At 43.6% G+C, this 27,294-nt stretch overlaps 3 protein-coding genes across 4 annotated transcripts in view; 1 reads left to right on the top strand and 2 right to left on the bottom strand.

Moving 5' to 3' along the window:
* The first annotated feature begins 425 nt into the window (after positions 1–425).
* On the top strand, positions 426–2,354 carry LOC142949398 (uncharacterized). The gene is made up of 2 exons (XM_076091020.1): positions 426–759; positions 884–2,354. The coding sequence occupies exons 1-2, from the start codon at positions 677–679 to the stop codon at positions 1,551–1,553; spliced, it is 753 nt and encodes a 250-aa protein (XP_075947135.1). The 5' UTR covers positions 426–676; the 3' UTR covers positions 1,554–2,354.
* On the bottom strand, positions 1,823–8,800 carry LOC142949397 (uncharacterized). 2 transcript variants are annotated; one of them, XM_076091018.1, is made up of 12 exons: positions 8,039–8,800; positions 7,702–7,739; positions 7,398–7,514; positions 6,534–6,573; positions 5,922–6,029; positions 5,737–5,835; positions 5,457–5,642; positions 5,298–5,348; positions 4,553–4,631; positions 4,099–4,213; positions 3,880–3,979; positions 1,823–3,772 (listed from the first exon to the last, which is right to left on the bottom strand). In XM_076091018.1, the coding sequence occupies exons 1-12, from the start codon at positions 8,446–8,448 to the stop codon at positions 2,848–2,850; spliced, it is 2,268 nt and encodes a 755-aa protein (XP_075947133.1). In that variant the 5' UTR covers positions 8,449–8,800; the 3' UTR covers positions 1,823–2,847. The 2 variants fall into 2 exon arrangements, with proteins under 2 accessions (XP_075947133.1, XP_075947134.1); XM_076091019.1 differs by having other exon boundaries at positions 5,743–5,835.
* A 2,008-nt stretch (positions 8,801–10,808) lies between these two features.
* The window catches only part of rbm47 (RNA binding motif protein 47), a 30,022-nt gene continuing 13,536 nt past the window's right edge, over positions 10,809–27,294 (bottom strand). Inside the window, exons 2-7 of the mRNA XM_076091017.1 lie at positions 19,294–20,161; positions 18,838–19,165; positions 18,348–18,371; positions 17,602–17,811; positions 15,498–15,688; positions 10,809–14,025 (exon numbers count right to left, since the gene is read on the bottom strand). Of these exons, the coding sequence (XP_075947132.1) occupies positions 13,768–14,025; positions 15,498–15,688; positions 17,602–17,811; positions 18,348–18,371; positions 18,838–19,165; positions 19,294–20,130 (1,848 nt within the window). The 5' untranslated portion in view covers positions 20,131–20,161 and the 3' untranslated portion in view covers positions 10,809–13,767. The remainder of the gene's footprint in view (positions 14,026–15,497; positions 15,689–17,601; positions 17,812–18,347; positions 18,372–18,837; positions 19,166–19,293; positions 20,162–27,294) is intronic.

The following is a 27,294-nucleotide window of genomic DNA, read 5'->3' as shown; positions in this document are numbered from 1 at the left end:
TAACAAATTACATTAAAGACAGTTCATATGTAAAATGTCAAAAGTAACTGGGTCGACACGTCCTAACTTGACATGCTTTAATTTGAACCTTAGCATTTAGTTGTGCAACAGCCAAATCTGGATATTGAAAAATACACATTGTCATAAACACCATAAAATTGAGGCTCTTATGATAGATGGTGTTGTATGCTGTAGGCAGATTGTAGAGGCAACTTTGCAATTTAAATTATAAAAAATACCACTATTCACAACTTATTTATCAAACATGTTATTCAAAAACATATTCTGCAATGCAAAAATAATACATGTATGAGGATTATACTGCACTATGTGACATCCTGTATGTAAAATACAGTGAATTTCCTTTCCTATTAGTTCCTGGATCAGTGATAAGGATGCAATACCACGCCTGTGCTGCAGGTGTCAGTGCAGGCGGCTAGAATGTAAACACCGAGCATCGGCTACATTGCAGCAGCTAACGTTCGACCTTACAATTTGACGCTTAACTCGTTAAAAGAGGAAATGGGAATGATTGACGTTAAATATTTCTCCGCGGTATTATTTTAATGCATCCAACAGTTCACAGTGAGATTCTCGCAAACCAAGGAACAGCGTTAGTGTGCTTTAATTTTAAGACCAAGCTAACCAGATAGCAAGCTTAGTTGATTTTAAAGCCATGAACTCTCTGGTTGGCTACGGAGTGTCCTCGGAGTCCGACAGCGACGGAGATGTAGAGGATGCAAACAACGGTGGAGTTTGGTAAGTATTCCCCTAAAAAACACCTAGCACATAACAGATTGTCAGATACTTGTGAATGCTACTAAGCTAGTATATGCTGTTAACGTCTCCGTTTCTATCTGCACCCTTTTTTTAATCTTTTAAGTTCCTTTAGGGAGACTGGTGGCGAGGCATCAGCTGTCAAAAAGACCCGCAACTTTATGCTGGAGTCTGGTTCAGCTTCCAGCGAATCCGACCCGGAGCCCTCTTCATCGCCATCGCATCCCCAAAAGCCGGCATATTCTGCAGCCCGCCGGCGCACCGTGCCCTCCTCTCCTCCGGGTTTTCTCGCCTCCCACAAACTACCTCCTCCCTCTCTGAACACCTCTTCTGACAGCGGCGTGTTTGCCAATCCTTTCAAGGCGCAGGCGGACCAGAAGCTCAGCGCCTTGCAAAAACACGTCCCCCTCACAATGCAGGCCAAACCCTCCCAGATCGGAGGTAAGAAGGTGTGCGTGTCGTACAGGAAAAACGGAAGGTGCAGGTTTGGGATCAAGTGCAAGTTTGCTCATGACAGTGACCTCCAGACTCTCGCTGACAGTCACCCGCCCGTGAGCGAGGAGACGCCGGGGTCGGGTCAGGCAGAGTCCCGCGCAGGTGGCTCACGTGGTGGAGCATCCCAGAACCTCCAGCAGACCAAAGAGGAGGAGGAAGAGTCAGGAGGGCAGCAGATGAAGAAGAGGAAGGTCGGACTGAGTAACACCTTGATTCCTCCTAAACGAGCTATGAAGCAGTACGCCACGCAGAGGGACAAAGAGCAGCTCCACATGTCCTGATGGTGTGTTCTCAGCCATTATACTGTAAAGCAATAGTACTGGAATGTTCTCCGAGTGTATATACATGCTGTAGAAATTGAGCACTAACCATTTATAGGACCAGCTAATGACTCAGCTGGTCATTAGTTACATTACATTCGGTGACGCTTTTTGTTCAAAGCAATTTACAATTTTCTTCCTGCAACTAAAACTCTAATTGTCCCAGTTCGAGACATCCTGTGGGATTGCTTGGGTTTGTGTTCATTACTGTGAGTGAATACACTTTGGACAAATGTTAAGACGTTTATTTTCATCTTTATAAATGAACAGTTTTTCGTGTTTGCTCTACCACACATCCTAAATCACAAACCAGAAGAGGTGCAGGTTTAGTATTGACATATGCCCCGAGGTTTCTACATAGCTTTGCTTACCAAATGACATTACACTTTTAATAAGTCTAATTCAGTGACTGTGCTTGCGGTTATTTTATGGGTTCACATGTGATCTACAGCATCTAAGCTCACCTTTGACTGCCTATGACGGCCGAGGACTTCTGTGAGTATGTATATATATACATATATATATATATACATACACATACACACACATTAGGTGGGTCATTATTCCTTCAATGTCTACCAACACTGAGCTCATGCGGCGGCCGGTGAAACAGGTTTAATGGCACTGCCCAGATCGCTAAAATGTGCATATTTTTTACAGAGCTGTAAAACATCTTTTTCTTTTCAGATTTTGAAATTTTCTCTTAAGATAGTTTTCTGTCGTATTTTTCTTTTAACCTCCCCAAATAAAGGCTTTACAGTAGACCTGGACATTAAATGAAAAAAAAAAAATAGCTGCCTGTTCATTTAAACAGAATTTTCTCGCCCCACACAGGATGAGGTCGGTTTATAGCTTCTTAATGTGTGTTTTGTGTTAATTCATGGTATAAATAGAGCTGATTTATTTCATTAGGAACACACACACACACACACTAGGTGTGCGCTGTATATCACAGAGGTATGCTATATTATTGCACGATAGCAACAGCTTTGCAACATAAACTCGGCATCGTTGAACACACTCACGTAAAAGGCTAGTTCAGTTTACAGGACTATGTACAAAGGCAACAGCTCACACACACGGACACATATACATCGTTCCCTGATACAGATATTCTAAAAAGCTACCAAATATGACTATGAGTGACCGGTACGTAATATATGCGTGATCCTACATTTACCTCAAACATTGCAATGCAGTATATCAGGTCACTGATGACGACCTGCCTCTATCGTCTGTTTGTATCGTTAGTCTTTCACATGAGGGACTGCTGCGCGTGTCTCCCGGTGCTGTCCGACAGAACGTCCTCGTGTTCTGCCTGCTCCCAGACCACGCCGTCCTCCCCCATCACTTCTGTGTGCACGAGGGTGCTGGCCGACGAGAGCACCGGATTGTCCAGAATAAAGTTGTCCCCGTTAGTGGAGGCCGGGTCCTGGGGCTGGGACAGGAGAGCAGCTGTATGTAGGGTCTGAAGCTGCTGAGAGGTCGATAGAACGTGGGTCTGAGACTGGCTGACTGGCTGGAAGGTCATTTGAAGGATTTGAGTCTGCCCCTGGCTCTGCTGCTGGGAGGAGTACGACTGCAGGGGGTGCAACTGGGGTTGATGCTGGCTCACCACCTGGCTGGAGTGGAGGGTCAGCTGTTGGATCTGGGGCTGCTGAGCAGCCTGCACAAACTGGACGGGCATCTGGAGCTGGAGGTGGGTCTGCTGATGGTTCTCCGCTGGCGAAGGCGGGTCGATGGGGGACAGGGCAATCGTCACAGGCACCTGCATGGTATGGAGGCTCTGGTCTTGTCCCAGTAAAACCACCTGGTGACTCAACTGTTGGGTCACGTGACCCAGCTGAGCAACTTGACCTTCGTGGCTCAGCTGGTCCACCTGCCCGTCCTGCCCTATTTGGCTCACATCCAGGCCGGCGACCTCTGCTTGCATGGGGTTTCCCTGCAGCTCCAGCAGGGAGACGGGGGTTGTGATGAGGGCGCCGGCGTTGGCTGCCAGAGCCTCGGCAATTAGCACCTCGGGGTGACTCTTGGCCTTGTGGGCCACCACGCAGTCCTTCTTCTCGAACTTCTTGCCACAAATGGAGCAGGCGAACTGATAGGTGGCGTCCGCGTCGTGCTTCTTCATGTGCCAGTTGAGCGACGCCTTCTGGCGACACGTGAAGCCACAGATCTCACACCTACGGCGACAGATCCAGAGAAAAAAAACGCATGTATTCATTTTGGAAAACTGAAGGAATCGGTGAGCGGAGAAAGCAAATGAGCAATGTAACTGAGAAGTACTCACTGCAGGGGCTTCTCTCCTGTGTGAATCATGCGGTGCACAGCCAGGTTGTGGGAGCTCTTGAAGGCACGAGCACAGAACTCACAGATGTAGTCCCTCTGGTCTAGAAGCAACAAAACACTAAAATGTAGCCGCGTTCTCCATTGAAATTCATCATTAATTATAGCAGGAAGGGCTCAGACACAGATGGAACCATGTGTTACGTTAACGCTGTGGGTGTACCTGTGTGGTGCTTTGCATGACGCAGCAGCTGCTTCTGTAGTCGGAAAAGCCGTCCGCAAGAGGGATGAGGGCAGACGTATTTCTTCTTGAGCAGGTGTTGGTACTTGATGTGGTGCTGGTGTGCAGAACAAAAAGAAACACAGATCATCATCAACAGCAGGATGGAGGAGCTAGCCGACTGAAAACAGACCTGAAAGCTTTCTGTCTTTACAAGTTGTATGGTGTGTGTGTGTGTATATATATATATATATATATATATATATATATAGTAGAAACAAGCTACAGATTTATCTTCAATGAAAATAACCCTTTAGTAGAAGCTCTAAGTCCTCTATAGTTTGTGTTTGAAAATCCAAACGGTTGACAGCAATGTTTGGAAAAGTCTTCAAATCGCTGCGTGTGCTCGAGTGAGGCAAGTAGTCCTCGGGGGGATTGTTTGCTTGCTGAGACAGACCTGCAGGTAGCGAGGATGAGCCAGGACCGTCCCGCATCCTTCCATTTCACAGCGCACGTACTGCACCGGCGGCTTCTTCCTGTGTGGGGCGTAGCACGTGTCATTGCAACGTCACAGCGCCGAGACCAAATATTAAAGTTCTGAGTAAATGTTCTGAGTCTATGAGCACGCACGCCAGAGACTTCTGCCTGCTAACTGCCGGCTTAGCCCCATGCTTACTCCAATGGGGATACAATAGTTAAATCGCGCGGCTCTTCTCGACTTTACAAATGCTATCGGTCTGAATTGATCAAATTGCTGGAGTTGTGAGGTTTAAAGCTATTTATCCGTCATTTTACAGCCGCAAAAATAGCGACAAAGCCCAGAGCACCCGCCACACGCTCTCATGCGCGACATAATTTTTTGTTCAGTGTTGGGGGAGATGCTAAGAATGGCTCCAGTGCATCATCGAGCCATGACTTCAGGCCCGCCCACAAAACTGTTTAATGTTCAAACTCCACATTTAAGTACTATATAGTTCAGTCTTTTCTCACATGTGTGATGTGTTAGAAACCAACAGATTTTACTTTACCCAGAGTTTAAATGGGTCTCAAAAGTTCTCATCAACATCTCGCTCATCCAAATTCATTTGTTCAGTTATTCCATTCAGCAGCCACTACCACGTGCTTTATTTTGGAATGAAATAATGACGGAGTGAGTCTTTAGATCACGGAATAAAGTTTGGATTGAGACCCCTCAACCTCACCTCCTCTTTGGCAGCCGTGGGGTTTTGTCGTCTTTTTTCCGCCGACCTCTCCTAACACAGACGGGGAGAAGAAGAAGAAAAATACAAAAATTAAGTTGGAAAATCAAGGAGTTTGCTTTGTAACCACGCACGCACTGAAAGTACATTGGTAACACTTACTTCCTGGGTCCATCCGGGTCCTCTACTAGTTCCTCCTCTAGCTTTACTTCCTCTTCCAAACCCTCCACGTTGTCCAAACCCTCTATCTTTATCTCGGCGACCTCTTTCTCCTTTTTAGGTGCCCTCTCTTTCTCTTTCCTCTCCTTGGGTCTCGGGGGAGCTCTGCGCTTTGGTTTCGGGACATCCCTAAAAAAAAAAGATGGAGGAATGTCCCGTCACTGAACACCAAAAAATACGATGCCTTTGTCTAATTCTGTCAGACACACACACAGACACTCACACACACCGCTCAGCATTGGGGTCGTAGCTCTGGTCATTTAGGTCATCTGTAAAAGGGAGATCTTCATCGCTGCTGAGACCTTCTTCTTCCTCCGCACCACTGGGAGCAAAAGAACAAAATCTCTTGAAACAGAACTCCCTGCGGTCGTTCTGCTCAGGGTCGGGTGAACGTTGAGACGAGCGTACCTCTGACTCTGCGGCTGGTAGCTGAGGTCGCTCAGGTCATCCCCAAACGGAGGGTCTGCATCACCCAAGACCGGCTCAGCGGCGTCCTCGCTTCCCTCTTTCTTTTGACTGAGACAGCACGAGCGCAAAAAACGCGACGGTCATCAAAACACAGCAGCACTCACTCAGTCACACACCGTGACGACATGCAAAGCAGTATGCTTTCAAAGCAACAGGCTCAGAGGGCCGTAAATATCCAGGCAAGATATTATGCAGCTTCTCTAATAAAGCTATTACATGTATGATTAAAATATATAGTCCACAGAGTCAGACCAAATAAATATATACCACTAGCTTCTATCTCTGTGTTACTGTCCGTAAAACCGAGAGTGTGATCCTACATAACCACTTCTTTAAAGGGTCAGTTCCACTAAATAACACAAGACAAACTTTCCCACATAGCTACTGAATAAAACTGAAGCGGTCTACGGCAAGGAATGAGTGGGATGTTTTTAGAAGGATGCATCTCCAGCCATTGCGTGGTCTCTAACTCTGTCTGGCTCACTGAGCCTGGAGCCTTAACGCTCACAATGTGCACATTAGGTTTCACCAAAGGAGGGAATATATACTTACATTTCATAGTTGTCTTTATTTTCTACCTCTCCTTCCACTGCTGCACGACAAACAGAGAAAAGAAGGACGTCATAAGTGTGAGAGAGGCAACAAAAGCACCGTAAGCCACTCGAGCCTTCAGTTATAGATATACGTACACGTTTGCATAAGTGATGCAAAATGAGAAAATGCATGAAAGCATGGAGACGTATTATTGCAGTCGACTTTAAATTTAAAAAAAAAAGTTCTGTGAAGAAGCAAGACGTCAAGAACGCTATTGCCAAAAACATGCAAGTTCTGGATGCTGAGGAGGAACTATATAAATAACTAAACTCATATTTTGTATCAAATATTCATCGCATTAATACAATCCCTCAAATGTAGATTTTTAAGGTCTCCTGTTTATAAAGCATTTAAAAACTAATTGTCCTTTCCAAAATCCTGAGACTTCTTAAAAGCAAAAATGAATTTATAATTTTACTTCTGAATTGAAGTTATTTGCTTTCATCAGTACTTGTGAGAGTGATGTCAGCGCGCAGTGGGTGCCGACTTACAGAAATTTGCAGCACTTTTGTGCTTTTTACGCAAAATACGTGATGACATCATTTTTGCCTCGCGGGAGACACTAAGACGAGCATAAACCCAACTCCAATGAGTTATTGGAAGTAGAAGAGAGGGACCAAGAAAAGATTGCACCCACATTTGTAGCTCAAAAAGCAGCACTGATCCCGTTAGTCACGCTGAAAATCCATAATCACAACTGAAAGTTTTCTATTGAAGATAGAACATCCTGAAGATATAATATCCTGCATCTGTATGATATGACTTGTGTACTATGAGCCCACATGTTGAATCACTGTGGCTCACTGTCAACAGGTGGCTCACCAGCTGGAGTCTCCATTCCGGGTTCGGTCTTACACACAGGCTTGGCAGAGCCGCGGACGGCCCTGCCAGACGGGGGCTTGGCACGGCTCTGGGCTGGGGGGCGTCTGGAGGGTAGAGCTGGAGTGAGGGAGCAGAACAGCACGCCATTAAACACACCGTGTGCCATGAAGTGTGGCACAGGCACGTGCAGACACAATCTCACACACAAGGGCAGCTCTGTTGGAAACCCACTTGCACATACACAGCATACGATGTCACTTAAATGTAGATTCAGCAAGAGACGCATCAATGAGTGTCTGATTACCTTGAGCATCTGTGGCAGGTTTCTTGGGGTCCTCTGAGCTGCAAGAAAGGAAGAAAACAAAAACACTGAGACCTGACATGCCACCATTCCCATTTTTCCTCTGACGCAGCAATGCATTTAAAAGTTTTAAAGTGGAATAAAAATAAATAAAGTGTCAATTTGTAAAGCCAGGTGAGTTTCACTCCACCCTCCCCATGCAGAGCTGCAGAAAGGGGACGAGCTATGTGAAGGCTGCGTCTGACAGGAACTGACCCCGCCGACATAAACACAGGTTTTAAGTGTAGTCCTGCTCATTATAAACAAACTATTAGCTACGACTGTTCAATTCAAAACGTACTCTGTCCCTTGAAGGCTGTCACCTGCGACCCCCCCTCCAGCCTCGGCAGAACCCGCAGATTCGGAATTTTTCTTCCGCCTCGAGTTGGAAACTTTCCTCCGCTTGGTCGCACCGGTGTCCGGGCTCGGTTCGTCTTCGTCGTCGCTCTTGGTGTCCTTCAGCCAGGCCGGTACTGCCCTCGTTGACCGGTCTCTCAAAACCCGCCCCGAGCTCTGTGGGCTCGACGCTGCTCCGTTGACGTCTGTTAACGAAGCGGAGACGCCAGACCTCGGGCGGCATGCTCCCCGCTCTCTGAGCCCCCTCCGCGGGGTAACGGTCGCACTGGCGGCCGGGGTCTCTTCTGCGGCCTTGTCCTCCGCCGGATCGTCACCTTTATTTACACCCCCGGTTCGGTTGCCCACCAGCTCCATCACCGTGAGGACACCTCAGCCTACTTCCACTTCAGCTTAAAGTCAAGCAGGTTTACTAGCAATTTGAGTAAAAACGGACAACATCTGGTTTAGAGACGCTTGTTTTGATTGCGAGCGGCCTTTATCCAACACTGGGGCATTTTCTGTGAATGCCTAGGGTTCGTCGCAAATAAAATGCATATATTTATTGATTAGGAATTGAAAACTTTTCTTAATTATCTATTCAGCAATAAACCGATATCATTTTAAAGAAGCAGACACTAGTTCTGCGTTCTTAAAGCTATAGTAAACCTACTTATTCGCCGGGGCCCGACGCACAACCATTTTGTGCGCTTTGTTGCGTCTCCTTTAAGCCAAATATAAACTGAGGTTACGTTCAGGAACGGTCCGGAATTTTAGCAGCTGTAAAAATCATCAGGATTTCCCTTTAGCTTTTTGCAGATAGGGTCAGCCTAGCTGCATTGTTTATAGATCTGTGAAGACAGCAGCAGGCGTGCAAAAACAGCGCGCCCGCGGTTGGCTGCCGGGGAATCATGGGAACTGTAGTGCAAGTTAGATCAACACAACTTGGACATTGTTTTAAGGATATTTCTATATTTTTTGTGCTTTTATTGCTTTTTAAAAAACAAAATAGGAATAAAAGATCAGAATGGAATTTAATACAACAAATAACACAATGAATAATACAGTATCTATACTATATGTAGCCTAGTGGCAACATCAGTTTTCCCACTAGGCTACATATATATATATATATATATATATATATATATATATATATATATATATATATATATATATATATATATTTAACCTTATCCCGTATAGTCCCATTGCGATTCAAAATCTCTTTTCCAAGGGAGTCTTGGCCACAGCACAAACGCATCAAAATGAAAAGCACAAATAACAGCTTTCACATAAAAGCATAAATAACAGACTAATTATTATAAATATAATTATGTGAAAATGTTCCATGCATGCAGAAGACTTTCCCTGCTACACACATTAAAACCACAGAAAAACAGGTAAAATTACTTTTTTGTGTGTATTTTATTCCCCAGCCTACAGTATTTTAGTGTTCTGCGCTAAATAAATCACAATGTTTGTCTCAACACTCAGACTGTAGGATAATGTCCCTTTCTTGCATGTGGTGAATTCATATTTGAACTGCAAGAAAGACTAAATATGTTTCGTTTGCTGCTATATTCTGCACTGATGACTGTGGAGCTAACATGGCTGCCAGTGAAAACATGCACCGAACGGCTCTGCTGCAGGCTGCTCTGATGAGGTGCGTTCACCACCAGATGGCGATATTGTCTTAAATGTACAACTCCACTCTGACAGCACGATGTCTCTCTGACGTGGTTTAAAATCATTCTCTTGCCATCGGTCAGTGTGGTGAAGCAGGTGTGGTGTTGATGTGTTTATTCAGGCGGTATGTTGGAGATAATCATCACGGGAAATAAACTCATTCTTGCCTTTTACTTTATTTTTTCAATTGTGTGGACACACAAACCCCCACGTGGGATTATAGTAAGAGGGGTGGGCAAAACCACGCAATTAGTTTTTTGATCCGGTACCATTAAATACCAGAGCCAGAATCACCAATATTGACACCAATATTTGTTATAATTAAAAGCAGATAATGCGCCATCATGTGTCACGATTTATGAGGTAGACCATTAACGCTGCTTCTGAGTATAGCTTGATCACCCCTGATGGATTTACCAAACATTCAGCATTTATACCTTTCTCTGATCATTACCAAATCGCATCCATGTTGTGACATGAATGGTCAAATGCAAATATTTATTGTAGAAACTAGCAAGGTGATCATTGCATGGACGAAGCTGAGTGAGAGTTCATATCCAAAGATCATGATTTAACTTGAGACAGATTGGTATGTTCGATTAAAAATAAGATTTATTAGTTTAGCAGGTTGTTGTTTTTCTGTAACCTTTCACCACATTGTAACGGTAAAACAGTTGGCTGAAAGGTCCTCCATGTACCTGATTGCCCTCCTGCACACATTGTACTGCAGTTTGAAGGCTACTTTAAAGCCTCCCTGAACTCCTCCTTTGGGTACAACATGTTTCTAGAGTAAAGTTGACCTGCCACAGAGAAGTTTATGAAACATTCTCCCAGCACTGCTCTCTCTCTCTCTGCTCTCCCCATGATGACACATTGCTTAATAGTAGCCGATGTGTCGGGTCAGGGATGGGTTTTCATTCACAGAGGTCATAGTCAAAGTCCTCTGCCTGAGGACCTTTCAGGACACTTCAGACCCTTTAAGCACGTCCTGGTTGTGCAGTTTAATCTAAACAAAATGGAATACGAACAAAATAAATGTAGGCAGTGCATCCTTTTGAAAATGCTTTATTTATCTACTTCATCACTATAAATATAATAATACAGAACAAGCTTTTTTTCTTCTTTTTTAAACAAACCTTCAGCTAGAAAACAGTCTGCATAGGTCTACAAAGGAATAGCAAAGGGCACATCTTGGCAATAAGGCACACACTAGAGTTTAAATGGCAACACCTACATTAAACTAGGCATGTGACAACATCCACTGACACAAGGAGCAGGAGTTCATCCCGCGGCCGTCGTGTGGGTCAAATGCAGGCAATAGAAAGAAAAGCGGGCGTTTTGAGTGGGAGGCAGACACATGAAGTTTGGATGGCAACTAAATCACGATCAAACATTTACCGGTTTAGCTGCAACGACCAACGGCTTAAAGTGCCGACGGGTTGCAACACCGCAATGGACCAGATTTAGTTTTTAGCTGACACTGATTTAAAAAAATGTAGCTAAACGAGAAGGCCTCCGTGTTCCCACTCAGAACACCAAATGCAGTACAAAATAGCAAACAGAATATGACACACAATGACAAAAACACAATAACCTTGAATGGTTTCAAAACTATTGTACACTTTGGCAAAAAAAAAAAATAATATTGTTTCTCTACTTTTGTTACTCTGACTTTTTCTTTTAAATCCCGAAACAAGGTGTAGATAAAGAAAGGAAATATGTTTTAGAATATATTATACCTTTTCTTCTCACTTCATAGACAAAACACGTAATGCATATATATTAAATATATCCTGACTTATTGTCATCATACAAGAAAATAATAAAAGCAGTTGTCAGCAGTTTGCTTTTCTAACAATCCAGTTTTAGAGGAGAGAGAAAAAAGTTTTTTAAACAAGTAGACGACGGAGTGAGATGAGACAAATATTTCTTGCTTGCTTTTTCATGAACCGACTCGGAGATAAAACTTAGTCATGATGCAGGAAATTCTCAAAGTCAGACGCATCATGTTGTTTTGTGTTTTTAAAAAGTAGTCAAAAATCTGTGGAGGCGAGCAAATAAAATACGCCCCTTTAAACACAATAAAAACTACCAAAAAGTGGTCGACAAATACAATCTAGTACACAAATGTTTTGCATTCTCTTTTATAAAGATGGCTGTTGTGGAGTGCGACTTCACGATCGGCAGCTGCTCGCATCCGTTCCGTTTGTCGGTTTTAGCAAAAAGTTGCAAGGCTGCTCGTAGCGCAAGGTATTGCTCCGGTCCAACATCACACGGCATATTTTAAATAGTGCCTACTAATCATCCATGAGGGTTTATTTAGTTTTTTTAATGCTTTTATCTGCGAGGAAAACCTCTGTCACACATAAGTAATTGAGAAAACACCAAACTGGCCCAGTTTATACGCAAATTTGTGCTTGGTATTTAACATTTCTTCATCTGGTATGTCACAATCTTTTGCGTTTTATAAATACGTTTGAGTGCTGCTCAGTCAAGCACAGTTTGGAGGACGGGTAATGAAGCGGATGCCAGACATACGGAGTGTTACCTCAGGGAAGAGACTGAAAAACCTCACCAAAACACAGCAATACTACAAATCGTTGGAAACAGGAAAGGAGAAAACGTTTCTCTTTGTGCCAACCGCAGTGGGCTTCACATCGTTATGAAAGGCACAGTGAAAAGCACGAGGTAGCACGTACAGTGTGCAGATGTAAGGCACCGTATTTAGGCACAGAGAATCTTTCTGGTATCAGGAGACTGGAGTGTATGGAGCCTTAAGTTTGTTTTGGGTTGGCATTGGCAAATACAGGAGTGCTTTAAGTGGCAGAGTGTTCTTTCTTTCCTGTCCTTGTTTGTTCACTTTTCAAGATTAAAAAACAACACGATAATAAAGACATATGTAAATGAGAGTGTTCAGTCCCCTGTCAGCGCAGTTTCTGGGGATGGGGAAACATCTCAACGTACACGGCGGCGCTGTCGATCAGGCTAATGGATAAAATCATCTTGACAAAATCATTCCAGTTTTCTTTCTTTCGCATTCGTTCCCTGAAGGAATCTGCCACAAAAATATTCTTCAGCTGGCGACGTTTTCTTCAAACAAACCAAGAACATGTTTCCAGAAGTGAAAGAGGAGACACACAAAAACACAAAAAAAAACAACGAGCAGACTAATCGTGAGCGAATGAACACGGCACTCAGAAACCTTCATTGAAAACAAGAAAAACACAAATAAAACTACATCAACAAAAAACAAAAAAAGTACCAAAACAGACATGTTCGAAGCTTACACATTCAACCAGCATGGACGGACAGCATCGCCTACAGTATGTATAATTGGCTAAAATACTCTATATTAATGAAAATAAAACATTAGTATATCCAAACACAGCTGTCTTCAGCAGCATCCTTGCCTGTCAGTAGTTCCTGTTGTACTTTTACTTTCTTTCAAATAACTTTTCTTTTTTTTTACCCCCACCTTTTTAAAGAATTGTGACAGTGTGAACGGTCTATCGTTCCTGCTTCAGAGAGCTCCGATAATAAGAGAAACCTACAGAGAGTAAAACCTTAAATATGTATCTTCTCATCATAAATACTTGAATGTACCTTCAGTGTTTCTGTTTGCGTAGCAACACGGTGACAGGGGTCAGAGACATAGAGAAAGAGAGAGAGAGCGAGAGAGAGAGAGAGAGAGAGAGAGAGAGAGAGAGACAGAGACAGAGAAAGAGAGAGAGAGACAGAGAGAGAGACAGAGAGAGAGAGAGACAGAGATGTGGTTGTTATTATTGTCATAATTAAGCCTGTCATATTGTTGCCTCGGGTCCAGGATATACTGAGACCTGTAGGTCATTGTTTTGTTTGTTTTCGAGATATTTGCTTCAAACGACATTCCTTTAGAGCTTTTGGATGTTCAAGTGACATTTCTGTACGATGGGACAGACGTGGTGGTGGTGGTGGCGGTTCAGTCAGAGGGTAGCTTTGTCGTTGTTTCACAAGGTCTGACCCTCAGAATCAATACGTATGGTAGACATCGTGGATGGGCAGCTGGAAGGCCGTGGCGGGGAAGGCCTGTGGCATCGCGTAGCCCGCGTACCCGCCGTACGCCGCAGCCGCAGCAGCCACCGCCGCATTCTTCTGCAGAGCAGCCAGAGCCGCTGTGTTGGCAGCGTAGTTTGAGATGGGGACGTATCCAGCTCCGTAAAGGCCACCGGCCCCTGGGATACGCTGTACGTTGTGGGCCATGGCGTAGACCGGAGTGATGGGACGGCCCTGGGGAATGCAGAAAAAAGAGGACTATGGTGGGTAAGAGGATTTGTAAAGCATACATTCATTGAATGAATGCATTCACTTGTGAGTTATGAACCTTAAACAATCTGACATAAAGTTCCCAGAGTATGAATACTTAATCTGTTATATAATCAGTGGTGGATCGTAACTATTGTACATTTTACTCCACTATATTTACTCTATAATCCTCTCCTCATCTCAGCTTGAGGTTCGAGACTCAATGCTACATTAGCGGCTACTAGCTTAACACAGTTGCAGAGTTGTGTGGTGGCTAGTAGAGAGGCTAAGTCACGCCACGTCCGGTTTCCCCATGGGAACTTATTTCGGAAAAAATATGAACGGTAGTCAACGGCAGGAGACAAATATTCTTTTGATCCCGTTTGAATCGTGCCATGAATTAAACAAATGATGTTTGTCTATGTAAAAATAATTTAGCCAGTCAAGAAAGTCACAGTTTGTCTTAGGTTTGCCGTATTATCTTTTACTTTTGGTTGAAACCATAGATTGTATATAACAAGTGGACGTAGTCATCGTGACATCACCCATTGGTTTGTGGACTGCCGTTTTGAAGCTTTGAGTTCAGCAATTTCGCCGTCGTCTTTTTGGAATGTGACCATCTCCATGTTGTGTTTTTTCGCAACCAATCTACAATGTTTACTGAGGTAATAAATCAAGTGAGAAGTAGGGTAATTTTCTCATAGATTTCTATACAGACTTCTTTTTGCAACTGGAGGAGTCGCCCCCTGCTGGTCAGTAACGATAATGCAAGTTAAAGACACTTCAGCATTGGCTTCAATCGGCAGAACCGGAGGTTGACGCCTGTGTGGAACCGATCAGTGAACTACATCTCTGGTCTCACACCAACAAGGCCGTTACCTCGGCTTGCTAGCTAGCTAGGTAACTTAGCTCTGATCCACGCACAAATGTCAGCGAGAGACTTCACTTACGCGACTTTTGGGTGTGTAGTCTAATAACATATTTTCAGTCCTATACTTCAACAGTTTTCACGACAAAACTCTCTTGACGTGAAAGATTATCTTTTGAATTGTGTAAATCTTGGCACAATTCAAACGGGATCAAATAATTATTTGTCTCTTGCCATTGACTACCGTACATATTTTTTCCGAAATAAGGTCCCATGGTGGTCAACCGGAAGGGGCGGGACTTCGCCTCTCTATGTAGGCGCCCGGTTTTGATAAAGGAGAAGAATGCATAGAATAAAAACAACTGCTGTTCTACTGCAGCAAATTTGATACAACTCTGTAATAGTGCAATGCTGATTACTTTTTCGAGCTTTATCAGGAATTTGGTGTAAAATTTGATCCATAGATATTGCATGATGCAGTACCCATGCATGCCCTGAGATGGCGCTGGATATTTTACTTCTTTATCAGCATGAATCAAAATTTGACAAATTGTATCTGTGAAACCTCTAACAGTGTCATAATGCACACCTGAAAAGGTGGAGGGGTAGAGACCGACGGTAGGACGGTGCCAGCAGCAGTAGCGGTGGTGTGTTCAGGGTGTTGCATGGCCAGAGGGTTGAGGAGGTGCTCCACCGTGTGCACCTTCCCCTCCTCCATCATCTTGGCTGTAGGAGCCGTGCTGAACATCGGGTACTGCCCACCCAGAGTCGGCAACCCCACTGCACATAAAGAGACACATGAATGAGAGCTTGGATGACAGACAGGACCGCTGCAAACAACAGAGTGTATCGAGCGATGGTTGTATTTGCGTTCACATAACAAGAAATAACAATCTATGAAAGGAGTTACTGCTAAAGTAATCAAGGACGAAGGAAACAATTTAGTGGAGAAGGAAAAAAAAAAAGTTGCACAAATTGCCGTTGTGATTCGGATTACGATGGTGCTCAACTGTGGATTAACTTCAGTGCTCCGACACATACACACACACACACACACACACACACAGAGGGAGCACAACGTAAGTCATTGTTTCAGATGGACAAAAGTCTTTTCAATCCGGTGGGGATCCTGTGATTCTACACGGACTAAAAAGCCAGCTCCAGATTGGGGGCAACTTGTTCTAAAAGGAGCATCAGGAACGTCCACTTTACGATATGGACCTCTGATCACCAAATACATTAATATTGACGACAAATAGTTTGATATTAAAAGTTATGTTGAAAAAACTATCTGGGGGATTGAGTCACTTTTGTGTTTAGTAATAAAGAATAATACCAGTGTGTGAATTTTTTTTTCTATCATTGAAGTCTTTTATTGTTGTACTGTATAAAAATATACTTGAAATTTTGAATTTACGTGATCCTCCTACAGAAACATGAAGCCCTTTTTTGTGTTTTAGTCCCCCCCCCCCTCATTGCATTTGCATTTCCTTCTGCTTACTGTCAGGAAAGAAGGAAGAAAGAAAAAGGAAATAATCCTTTAAAAAGAAGCCACCTTACAACTTTAGGGTCATATGTCTTCTTGTTGGGACGGCAGCTAATTTACCCCTATGCTTTACACTGTAGACCTCAAAACAAAACAAAATCATGATAGTGATCATGTAGACTAAATGTATACAGCAGTAGTTGGGCTGCCATCCTACATAACACTGGTATCATCCTTTAAGTGATCAGAATAGAGTAGACACAAGAGGAAAGAGGAGATAAATAATCTTTAGTTTGTGCGTTTAGTTTTGCATTTCAACTCCGTTCTTGACTGAAAGTGTCGTAACGCTAACAAAGCTAAAGCAGCTGCTCTTACGAGAACTAAACTCATTGAGTTGATGTTCAAAAATAACTTTTATATTGGTTTTATGAAAAGCAAATATTTTGGGAAATACATGTTTGTTTTACATTCAAGATACTATCAACCACCTTTCAGTAAGAAATTGGAGTTGAGTGTGTAAAAGGAGATTGTGGAAGAACTGGTCCCCACATAACGATGGCCATGTTCAGACAGACAACAGCACTGCATAAAGAAACATGGCTTCCTTATTCAGGTTAATGAAACCAATGCATTGGGGGTGCCCAAAATGCAGCAAAAAACAAACAAACAATAAATGTAGTCTCATCTGGAAAAAGCTTTTGCCTAAACACAATTCGATATGTTCCAGGTAGATTACTTTGTAAAGTGACCAGGGTGCTTCTACCATTAACCTGGTGACCATCATGACAGAGGATAAATTGCTGAACAGCGCAATGTTTCAGCGTCTGATAGCCTTAAACACATTTCATGGTCTCAATACTGCGCCACCAACAACGAAGCCCCTTGTGTTCTTTTAACACAGTGCTGTTTTTTGTCTGAACACCAGGTAAGACAAATTTCTGATATGGAGAGAAAGGGAAAGAATGAGGAACAAATTATAGCAGTTACTTTCTGGTCATGCTAGAAAGGACAGATATTTTGTGTCATTATTCTTTACTGCAAAGAGAAGGGAAGTCCTTTTGCGCCTGACCATCCAGCAACAACCATAATCCTGATTTACGTTCCTCAAACCACACAGGAGAGAGAGACAGAAAATTATGAGCTGGAAGGTTTAATAAAGGCGTTTGAGATGGGCAAGGATATGGATGGATATATCTATCTCACTGACTTGTGCCAGGTTTGATGCCAACGGTGTTGACGGAGGCAGCAAGCTCCAGACCGGGCATCAGCTCATAGGGCTTTTCGGGCTGCTTGGCCTTGCCCTCATGGTAGCGGCTGTAGATGCCACGACCGGCAGAGTAACCCCCCAGGTACGACCCCCGTGGTCCAGGGGTACGGTTACCTGCAGCAGCACGACCACGACCTCGCACAGTACCTGCTTAAAATACAATTAAAGTAATATGATGACAGGGGTTGTGGTTTTGGACTTGGGCAGTAGGGGCAACTTATACTGAAAGCTGTGTGGGGCGACGTGTAAGGCAAGATTTCCTGATGGGTTTAGAACTTCTTTGACAGTTCCTCCCAAGATATTGGGACTGAGGCAGCAAGAAGAGTCCTTTTGCTCTAATTTAATGGAAACGATTGCTCACAAAGTGCAATTGCTACTGGAAATTTCTCAACAATATCTGTTCTGAGCTCAGGATATTTTTGGAGTTCTTTGGGTACGGTTTGGCCTTTTTCCTGAGCACTGCTCTGACTCTTGAATTAGATGCAGTTATGCAAGTGTATGGCACTGTGAAATGATATTCCAAGACGTTTTTTAGCTTTGTTGTGATCGCTGCAATAAACCAGCATGAAATGGGAGGTGACAGCACAGCGGGAAAAGGATGGTGTTAGAAAATGTATAGTTTGTCACATTGCAAGAAGTCATTGTTCATTGAAGAGATAAGTAGGAATAAGGATGTGAGAGATTACCATTGTTCTGTATCATTGGGGATCCTTTGGAGAAAAAACCAAAACACAATGATTGTTGAAAGTCAAATAGATTTTCCTGCTACCACCCAAACACCATCTTCAATCAATCATCAGAGATAATGGGATTAGCATTCATTGGTCCATCACCTTGTTTTGTCTTTGCTTTTAACAACACATTTCTGATTTTAAGCCACAAACCCTAATCAAGTTAAGATATTAAAACTTTTGTCAAATGACAATCTAGTCATCAAAGATGAAATCATCATTACCTTAGTCATCACGACCATTTAAAAAATCATAGCTCCCTATTGATGGAGTCATTGTTCCTACAATAGCATCTTTTGGATGTCATTATCAGACCGTTTGCAGTGCATTGGCCCATTGAGTTTCTGCTGCCACCAACATTTACAAAAATAGATGGCTTTCAGAGAAACACTGGCTTTTGCAACTGATCATCACTGGTACAAAAGCAGAAAGAATGAATTCTAACCTTTGACGAAGTAGTCCCTGTTGGGTCCAATGAGGGTGTTGTAGGGATAACCATAGTAGGCCAATGTGTAGGGATCACACTGGTAAACGTAGTTCTGTTGAGCAGGCTCTGGAGTGGCAGGAGCTCCTTTGGAGGCCTTTTGGCGCGAATACTGCTCTTTATCAACTGGTTTGGCGAGCGTCACCTCGATGCAGGACCCTTCCACCTCTGTGCCATTGAGGTGGTCCATGGCCGTGACAGCATCGTCCCGGGAGGTAAAGTGGACAAAGGCATAGTCACGGATTTTCTTCACACGTTCAACACATCCAGGATTCCACTGGCTGAACACCTGATTGACAGAGAAAATGGGTGGTTAAGAATGGTAAGCTATAGTACCTATTCCTGTTAGGTATGTCATTTTATCCGATAAAAGCATGAATTATGAAACCTCTAAACTAAACAGTCAGCCGGTCCCACCTGTCTGATTGTCTCCTCGCTGGTCTCCATCATAAGATTCCTGACATAGAGGATCTTCACTGTCTCCATAACGTCTTCATCCACATCAATCTCCGGCTCGGCCCAGTCCACTGCGATCTGGTGGCCCCAAAGCTGAATACGTCCAGGCATCAACTTCCTGCGAGCCATGGCGGCTGCACGGTGCGATTCATACTCTACAAAGGCAAAGCCTCTGTTCTTCATCTTGTCTGCAGCACTGGCATAAACTATCACATCTAGTACCCCTTCTGTCACCTTGGAAACCTCCTCGAGGATCTCCTCCCGCTTTTTGGTCTTGGGGATACCACCAATGAAAAGACGGCAGTTGTCCACGGAGGAGCAGACCCCCAGCAGTCGCCCAGGCCGCACCTCATAGTTGTTGAGCTCGCGTACCGCCCGCTTGGCCTCATGTTTCTTTGTGTACATCACAAATGCGTACCCTCTGTTCTTCCCGTCAAAGTCCATCATCAGCCGCATCTCATAGATGCGTCCCACGGACTCAAACACTGGCACCAGCTCATCCTCATAAACGTCCCGTGGGATCTTGCCCACAAAGATTTCACATCCCCTTGGTGGAGATGCATCATTCCAACCAGGAGGAGGGCCATATTTACGCTGACCATTTTCCTGGACCATGCTGTAGCCAGTGCGCTCCATCAGGGATACCAGTGCAGGCTCATTGGGAGCACCTACAACTCCTTCTGGGATGTCGATCTGTCCATGAAGAGACTGGTGGGAGTCAGCAGCAGGTTGAGAGGGTTTGGTGGGGGCAGCGTTATTGCTCATGGTCGATGAGGAAGCAGGATCTTCGGCTGTCATTCTGACAAAACCATCCAATCAGATCTGGGCCCTAAAGAGGGCAAAGAGAGACAGGTTAATCAAATTGTAGTGAATTATATCAAACACAACTGCTTTCCAAGAGGGCACAAGGAACACAAGAAGGAAGACAAATAAGAAAAACATGGCCATGTTCAGAAGCCATCTTTTTAAATGTGTCTGTACCAACAAAAAAACATAATATGGATGCTTGTTGAAACAAAATGATTATCAATTTGCAGGTACAATCACATGCACGATTGCCTAGCCAACAGACTAACAAAGGCCCACAATGACTTTGACATAACAATGAGAATACAACATCCATAAATCCCCAGGGCACCTTGCCTTATCAGTGGTTTTACAACCTTGTTTTGTTGAGTTCTTCAGATCCCTTGCTGACCTCCGACCCCTATCAAAGAGTATGAAGGGCTGTAAACCCTGAAACCTCCAGCTCAAGGTTCACTGAGTACGACTAGATCACATGCTCATTATGTGTGTATGTGTGTGTGTGTCAGCAGTAAGTTAGACAAGTTGGAGTTAAGCTATATGAGGAATTTTGTGTAAATATGACCACTCAGGCTGTGATAAAAAGCTGCGCACCATAATCTATCTTACACATGAACCTGTTGCGCACTCACCACAAGAGGGTGTTGGACTTTCAACTTCTTTATCTTATGAATGTTTTACAGTGTGTGGGCGCAGCTCTTTTTCTGTCTGTGTGTGTATGTGTTTAAGTGTGTATGCCACTTCATTAAGGGCTGCAGCCCTATTGAGGAACAGAGAACAATCAGAAATCGGCTTCCCAAGCATAAACCTCTTACTCTGTTATTTTCCAACACTGCCAGCATTCAGAAGGGAAAAATCCACTGTACTTTAAGTCCCCAAATCTCCAACACCCGAGGCAGCCAATCACAAGAGACTGCAAAGCAAACTACTTCTTGTCAGACCAAACGTCATGTAAGCAAATAGGCCAAATAAAAAACAACCTCTTGCTAGTTGGGCAGGCAGTGTGTGCGTTTTGTGCGTCACAGGATTGTCTGGACTTTGATGAAAATAGGCGAGGCAGTCAACAAAGGTAAAACGCAACCAAGCCGAGCAGCCATGGTAACACACACACTTATTTGAGTTGACCCAATATCCCACTCTCCCACACACACACCTGTTCACTGGTTAGTTCGCCCAAGGCTGGGGAGCTTAGAATTACCTGCAAACTATAGCGCACACAACGGAGGAGCAAAAACGATGCAAACATCAGAGAATAAAATGCTTTAAATAACATCTAAAAAAATTCTGCAGAGGCACCATACAAATTTAAATATATTTCTAGTTGAAGCAAACTATTAATTTATCCATTTCCTGATATGTGCAGAAGACACAAAGGTCAAAACAAAGAGGGAAAAAAACAACAAAAAGAGTGGGGGAGAACAGGATGTTGTTTCCTCCTTCTATCTTTAGCCAGTAGTTGGTTGCCGCATGGGGTGATAAGTCAAGGTGACATTAGATTATATTAAGACATCAGTTATTACGACATGTAGTTTGTAGGAACACATTCAGCTCAATGAGGATGCAGTTCTCATTATTAACAGCGTTTTTTTTTATTACTTATGTGTCTGCGTTGCCTTCCTTCTGCTTCCACTGCGCGACGTGCCCTCCCTCTGTTCCTTCTATCGTGTGAAGTGCTAACATGACTCCATCTCTTATCAGCCTTATCTTGCCAGACTGATGACAAAGGGAGGACAATATTCACTTTGGGAGTTCTGTGAGGTGATAAAAAAAGAAGCTGTGCAACACTGCAAGGTTGACACTCTGTATAGCAGTGTTGAAGTCAGTTTAGGACTCTTTAAAAAAAAAGAGTTGACAGTAACTGGATGTTTTGTGAATGTCAAAAATACAATATATTCGCCATTCAGCGTAGGGGTAACCTATTTCTGCTTTTGACCACTTGGAGATTTTCCTAACTTCCTCAGTGTGGACCACTGTTGTGCTGAGGTTTTCCAGACTCAGGTTTGTGTTAATTAAGAAAGAAAAAGGCAACAAGAGCAGTAGGGAAGTCTTGCCACATAAAAATAAATTAAGAAAAGAATTTAAAGTGACAAAAGACAATAATTTGTTTGAAAATCTCCACCACTCAGAAACCTTGGCCCTTATACATGAGTGTATGCAATCATGGGTGTATGCGAGCATGTGTGTGTGTGAGAGAGACAGAGAGAGACAGAGAGAGAGACAGAGAGAGAGAGAGAGAGAGAGAGAGAGAGAGAGAGCAAGGAAACTGAGGCAGCACCAGGTAGATGATTAACCGTGACAAACAAATCACAGCCTTCACCCGCAGAGAGTGTAAAGATTTAAAGTCGACGTACCTCCGTTTTTTAAAAAAAACTATGATTTTAGAAAGTGACAACAACGTATGTATGATTGTTCTATCCAGATTTTACCACTTTGTTGCGCAACAGGAACGACTATAGCAGCTATTAGGTAAATCATAACCCACCCAGACATGCACAGAGTTCACCAGGTCAAAGTTCATGAACTCAGAGTAGCGCAGAAGAGAAGAGCTGGCCGGCCTGCTCACTGCAGAGGAAGTTAAAGAGCAAAGATTTGATTGGGTAACAGCGCCAACCCACCGGGTTAAAGTGTTTAGTGTTTCGTTATTGCCGCGGAGATTGTCCATTACATTGTGTTTATGATTGATGGGAGCACCTGATTCTCTACGTATTAACAGCATATTATTGCTGACTGGATGGCTTTATGAGCAGACAAAAGTGCTTTTACTGGCTTCCTCCGTATTATACCATAAACACAGATTGACTACTGCCGGCCAATTCAATCTTTTTACCTCAAATAAGCAAACGAGGCACGGTGGTATTAAAGTTCCTCACAGGCAGAAAAGAGGAAGAACATGTGTTATTCTCCATGTCACCGACCTGACATTAAACCAACACCGCTATCACATGCTCTTCTTAGTCAGAAGTTTGTAAGCCAGCAAACCTCTTCTCTGGCTCCCAATTTATTGCAGATTACGCCGCAAAAAAAAACAACAAAGAAAAAAAGTGTGTTCAACGAAAAGGAACAATGCGTCTCTTAGTTTGCTGTTCTATCCTGAGTGACACTGATCCAGTGTGCCGGACAAAACAGGCCTAAGGAAGTCGCCATCTTAGCTGTGTGACTACCCAGCAGCCCCTGACAGCAAGGTCACAAGTTAGCCGGAGAGAGGATCAATGAAACATCAATGCTTACGAACACATTAAGGCACACACACATGCAAAATACTATTCAAGCCTGCCTTCGAATTTCATACAAATTCATAGACATTACTGTTTACAAATAATCTTTGCAGAGTCACAAAGTCGGTAGGAGAGCCCCCATGAAACCAAAGACAGTCAGAGAGAGGGGGGGGGGGGGGAAGTGAGACTGAAACAGAGCAGAAATCTCGAGGAGAACATTGCAGCAGTGGGATGTTGGCAGAGAAGAGAAGAGGAAGGACAAGCGGAGAGCGGTCGGACGGGAGGATATAGCTACCCTCTGTTGCTGCACAGTGCTCCGCTGCTTGGCCCGCCTGCTCTGGGAGTGTTAGTCCACCTCCATGAGAGACAGGTACAGCAGGGCACTGAGCACGGAGGCCAGCCTCCTCTACACACACACACACACACACACACACACACACACACACACACACTGAGCCAAAGCTGCAGGCATGGGAGCTGGTGAGGGTGGAGCTAAAGCAATACTTTGTTAGAGTGTGTATGTGCTATGTGGGCGGATCCCAGCCCTACTTCTGAAGAACTGTAGCAGAAGGTTTTGTATTTCTGAAATGTACATACGGATAAAGGTAGGAAGTAACGAATTACATTTACTCAAGGGCTATAATTAAGTGCTACTTTGAGGTACTTGTACCTTACTTGAGTATTTCTATGTTACGCTACTTCATACTTGATATTGTAGAAAATATTTTATTTCTGTTAGTCCAGTACATTTATCTGACAGCTGTAGTTGATAGTTTCTTTTCAGATTTGACATTTTTTATATGATTCTTCTCTAAAGAAAGATTTCCCTTCTGATATGATTTAATTTCAGCATTTTTTTTAGCCCCAAAAAAAGGGTAAAATCCTCAAATTGTTGGTTTGCAGAAGAACGACTACAGAAAAGAGAGAAAATGAATACAGATTTGTTTTTGTGTCTTCCCATAATCATCTCATGACCCCTCACATTTATCTTGTGGCCCTTTAGAGGAGTCTGACCGCCAGCAAAATACCTTACAAAATAGTGAAAACTAGCTCCACCTCAACCAGCTACAACAGTAAAATCTTATGTACGCACTGATGCATCATGATTAGCAATCTAATAAAGCTGTATATAATAACATCTGTCACAGGGGATTACTTTTGATATGTTAATTACATTTTGTCGATGACACTCATACATTAATGTGTTGGCACAGGATCGGAATACTTCTTCCACCACTGAAAAATAAACAGCTGTTGCACAACCCTGCAAATCTTCACCCTGTTACCAATGAAGACACATTGGGTGATGTTAGATGGAGGAGAGGGGTCTGATGGGAAAAGTAGTTTTCGTGGGTTTTAGGGGTTTTCTGCTTAGAGTTGCAGAAATTGGACAAAACGGCAGGAAACGTTGAATCCGGGGTTTGACTACTTCCTCATGTTGTTGTCTTGCTCTGAGCGGACATTTGGAAATTCTGACTGGGAGTTACCACCGGAGAGATTTGTCGTGTCAGCACAAGACTACAACTGTGTGTAAGTGTGTGTGTGTGAGTGTGTGAGTGTGTGTGTGTGTATTCGGGCATGTACATAACAACGGCAAACGCGTTCCTAGCACAGCTTAACTTAAGCAAACAACACACACCTTCCTGGGCAGTCAAGAGAGCAGATAGAGAGACGACAGAGAGAGAAAAACAGCCAGAGAGAGGAGCGACAGCGTCACCCGCTCCGAGAGTTTCTGTCTAAAAAAACTCTCCCCTCGGCGCTCTGAGGAGAGCGAGAAAAGAAGAGGGAGTGAGGGACACAGAGAGCAGATGGGGTGAGAGGGGGAGAGAGAGATGAAAGTCACAGTGTGTGGTCAACAGTGCGCTGAGTTTCAGCTGCCATTGAAACCGGCCCCACTCCTTAACGACTGAGTAAACAGGCAAGAAGAAAGTCTATTTAGTATAAAGACCAGAGAATGATGAAAAACCAAGAGATTAAAGCACAAATAATAAGAGCGGTACACTATGGACTGTAGCACCTTTAATCAATCAAACTGTGAAATCAATTACCTTGACCCTGGAAGAACTGAATACAAATTATCTCAAAAAGATGTGTCCGTATGTATGTGAAGGTGTATGTGTGTGTTTTCGTAGCATTTTGCGCAATCATTTTGCATGAGTGCAAAAGATAGAAAAGGCGCAGGGTGTCTGGGAGCAGGATCACAGATCAGTAACATCAGGCCTTCCTCGAAACCGAGGGGGTGGGGGGGGGGTTGTCAATCTGAATCAAAGATTAACTGTCAGTCATTAGTGAGAGCCAATCAGGACTCAGACACGCATCAGAGGCGTTCCGGTGACCGCACAGTCCATCAGGTTTAACCGTTGAACCCCACAGGTGAACCCGCTAAGTGGAAAAAAACCATTCACAGTCTCTCGCCACCTCTTTCATTGTACAACTTCACTAAATCATTTGTCCGGCACACAAACGCGCCACGAAACGTCACACCACACGCACCGGGTCTCGATTTGTCTTGATCTATTTTTTTTTCGTCAAAAAACAAATCCAGCGCTTTCTGACTTCCCTATACGCTGCCCGTGGCTCTCAGACCAAAGCCCATTCTTATGAAGACAGATCAATCTTTGGGTCACAAGAACATTTTTTCAGTAAAATTCCTAAAAATAGCTGGGCATTGTAGTTTCTAGCAAACTCAAACAGGTGTCAAATCTGCATTTGTTCGGGACTATTTTCAGTTAGATATTACCAGATTTGTGCTTTAAATGAATGCAAAGTGAAAAGAGATGGTGTGTATTATGGATAATAACATACATCATTGCTCATGAATGAGTTTTGTTCATGACGGCAGACTGTAAATCAAACTTTAACGCTACAACCCTGCCGCTGACATTTGATTCAAGCTGAGACACATTTATTTAACTCTGAATAAATCATAAGTATTCACATTAGAGAGCGCTTATTAGACTTTGTTGGTTATCTCTGATAAGCTGGTTCTCTTTCAAGGCCAGGGTCACACACACACACACACACACACACACACACACACACACACACACACACACAATGGAATCTGCCACAAAGACAAACCTGTGAATAAGCAGGAATAAAGTCAGCAATAAAGCAGTGCTGGTAATCAGTATCTTGGCCGGAGAGCCTGTATGACTGCCTTCAGTTATTACAAGTCATCCATATAAGTAAATGAGTAGCGTGTCACCAGACCAGAGGTCCCGCTGTTTGTTTCTGTGGAGCGATACGATCTGGAGGAGTACACCACGGCGTTTAGTCCCACACTGTGTTTTCCTGCAGCAGTTCCTCTCAGACGACTGAAGAAACTAATTTTTACAAAAAGCTTCCTGCTGTGTTTTTTTTTTGGTGTCTGCAACTGCTTAATTTTAGTTTACACTACTCTAATTGTTTACTGACGATAAATACAAAACAACAAAAGGGACATTTTGTACCAGTGTCTCTTGCACACATGCATTTTCGAAGTCCGCTGCAGTAAATGACCACAAACGAGCGAAACAATGAGCAGAAGAGAAGTGAGAACTGCGGCTGACCCCTTCGGGACACATGATGTCCTCACACTGTGGTTCAGCCAGTTCAACTGTCAGCCTGCTGACTAAGACAGGATGAAGCAGGATGAAGCAGGATGAGGCATAAGTCACCTTGAGGGAAGCTGCGTTATCACGGTGTCTTAACATATCTGTTTTCTGTCCCTGGTTTTTGAGGAGCTGATGTGTCACTGTGCACCGAATACCAAGTATCACTAAGACACAGCCCTGTACAGCTAACACAAACACATGCGTCTTCGCTAAAACCTTACTATTTAAAACACTTCTGCAAGTACTGAGCACATGACTGGATAAACGAGACTTGGATTATACCTTTGTGAGTTGTGAGGGAGTTTGTCAACGGATGCTTTGATATAATTTTGCCGTTTAACGTGACC

Source organism: Anarhichas minor, unplaced genomic scaffold (assembly GCF_050575085.1).
Source record: "Anarhichas minor isolate MPS153535 unplaced genomic scaffold, ASM5057508v1 ptg000014l, whole genome shotgun sequence".
NCBI classification, from domain to species: domain Eukaryota; kingdom Metazoa; phylum Chordata; class Actinopteri; order Perciformes; family Anarhichadidae; genus Anarhichas; species Anarhichas minor.
Note: the sequence above shows the minus strand (reverse complement) of the source record. Positions and strands in the feature narration are given on the sequence as shown.

What these genes read in the sequence shown, in the direction of transcription:
- LOC142949398 (XM_076091020.1), top strand. Translation starts at nt 677, where the DNA reads ATGAACTCTCTGGTTGGCTACGGAGTGTCCTCGGAGTCCGACAGCGAC. An exon ending in GCAAACAACGGTGGAGTTTG is followed by an intron (nt 760 to 883) that starts GTAAGTATTCCC and finishes TAATCTTTTAAG; the next exon opens with TTCCTTTAGGGAGACTGGTG.
- LOC142949397 (XM_076091018.1), bottom strand. Translation starts at nt 8,448, where the DNA reads ATGGAGCTGGTGGGCAACCGAACCGGGGGTGTAAATAAAGGTGACGAT. An exon ending in GACAGCCTTCAAGGGACAGA is followed by an intron (nt 7,740 to 8,038) that starts GTACGTTTTGAA and finishes CCTTTCTTGCAG; the next exon opens with CTCAGAGGACCCCAAGAAAC. An exon ending in TCATGCAAAGCACCACACAG is followed by an intron (nt 3,980 to 4,098) that starts GTACACCCACAG and finishes TGTTGCTTCTAG; the next exon opens with ACCAGAGGGACTACATCTGT.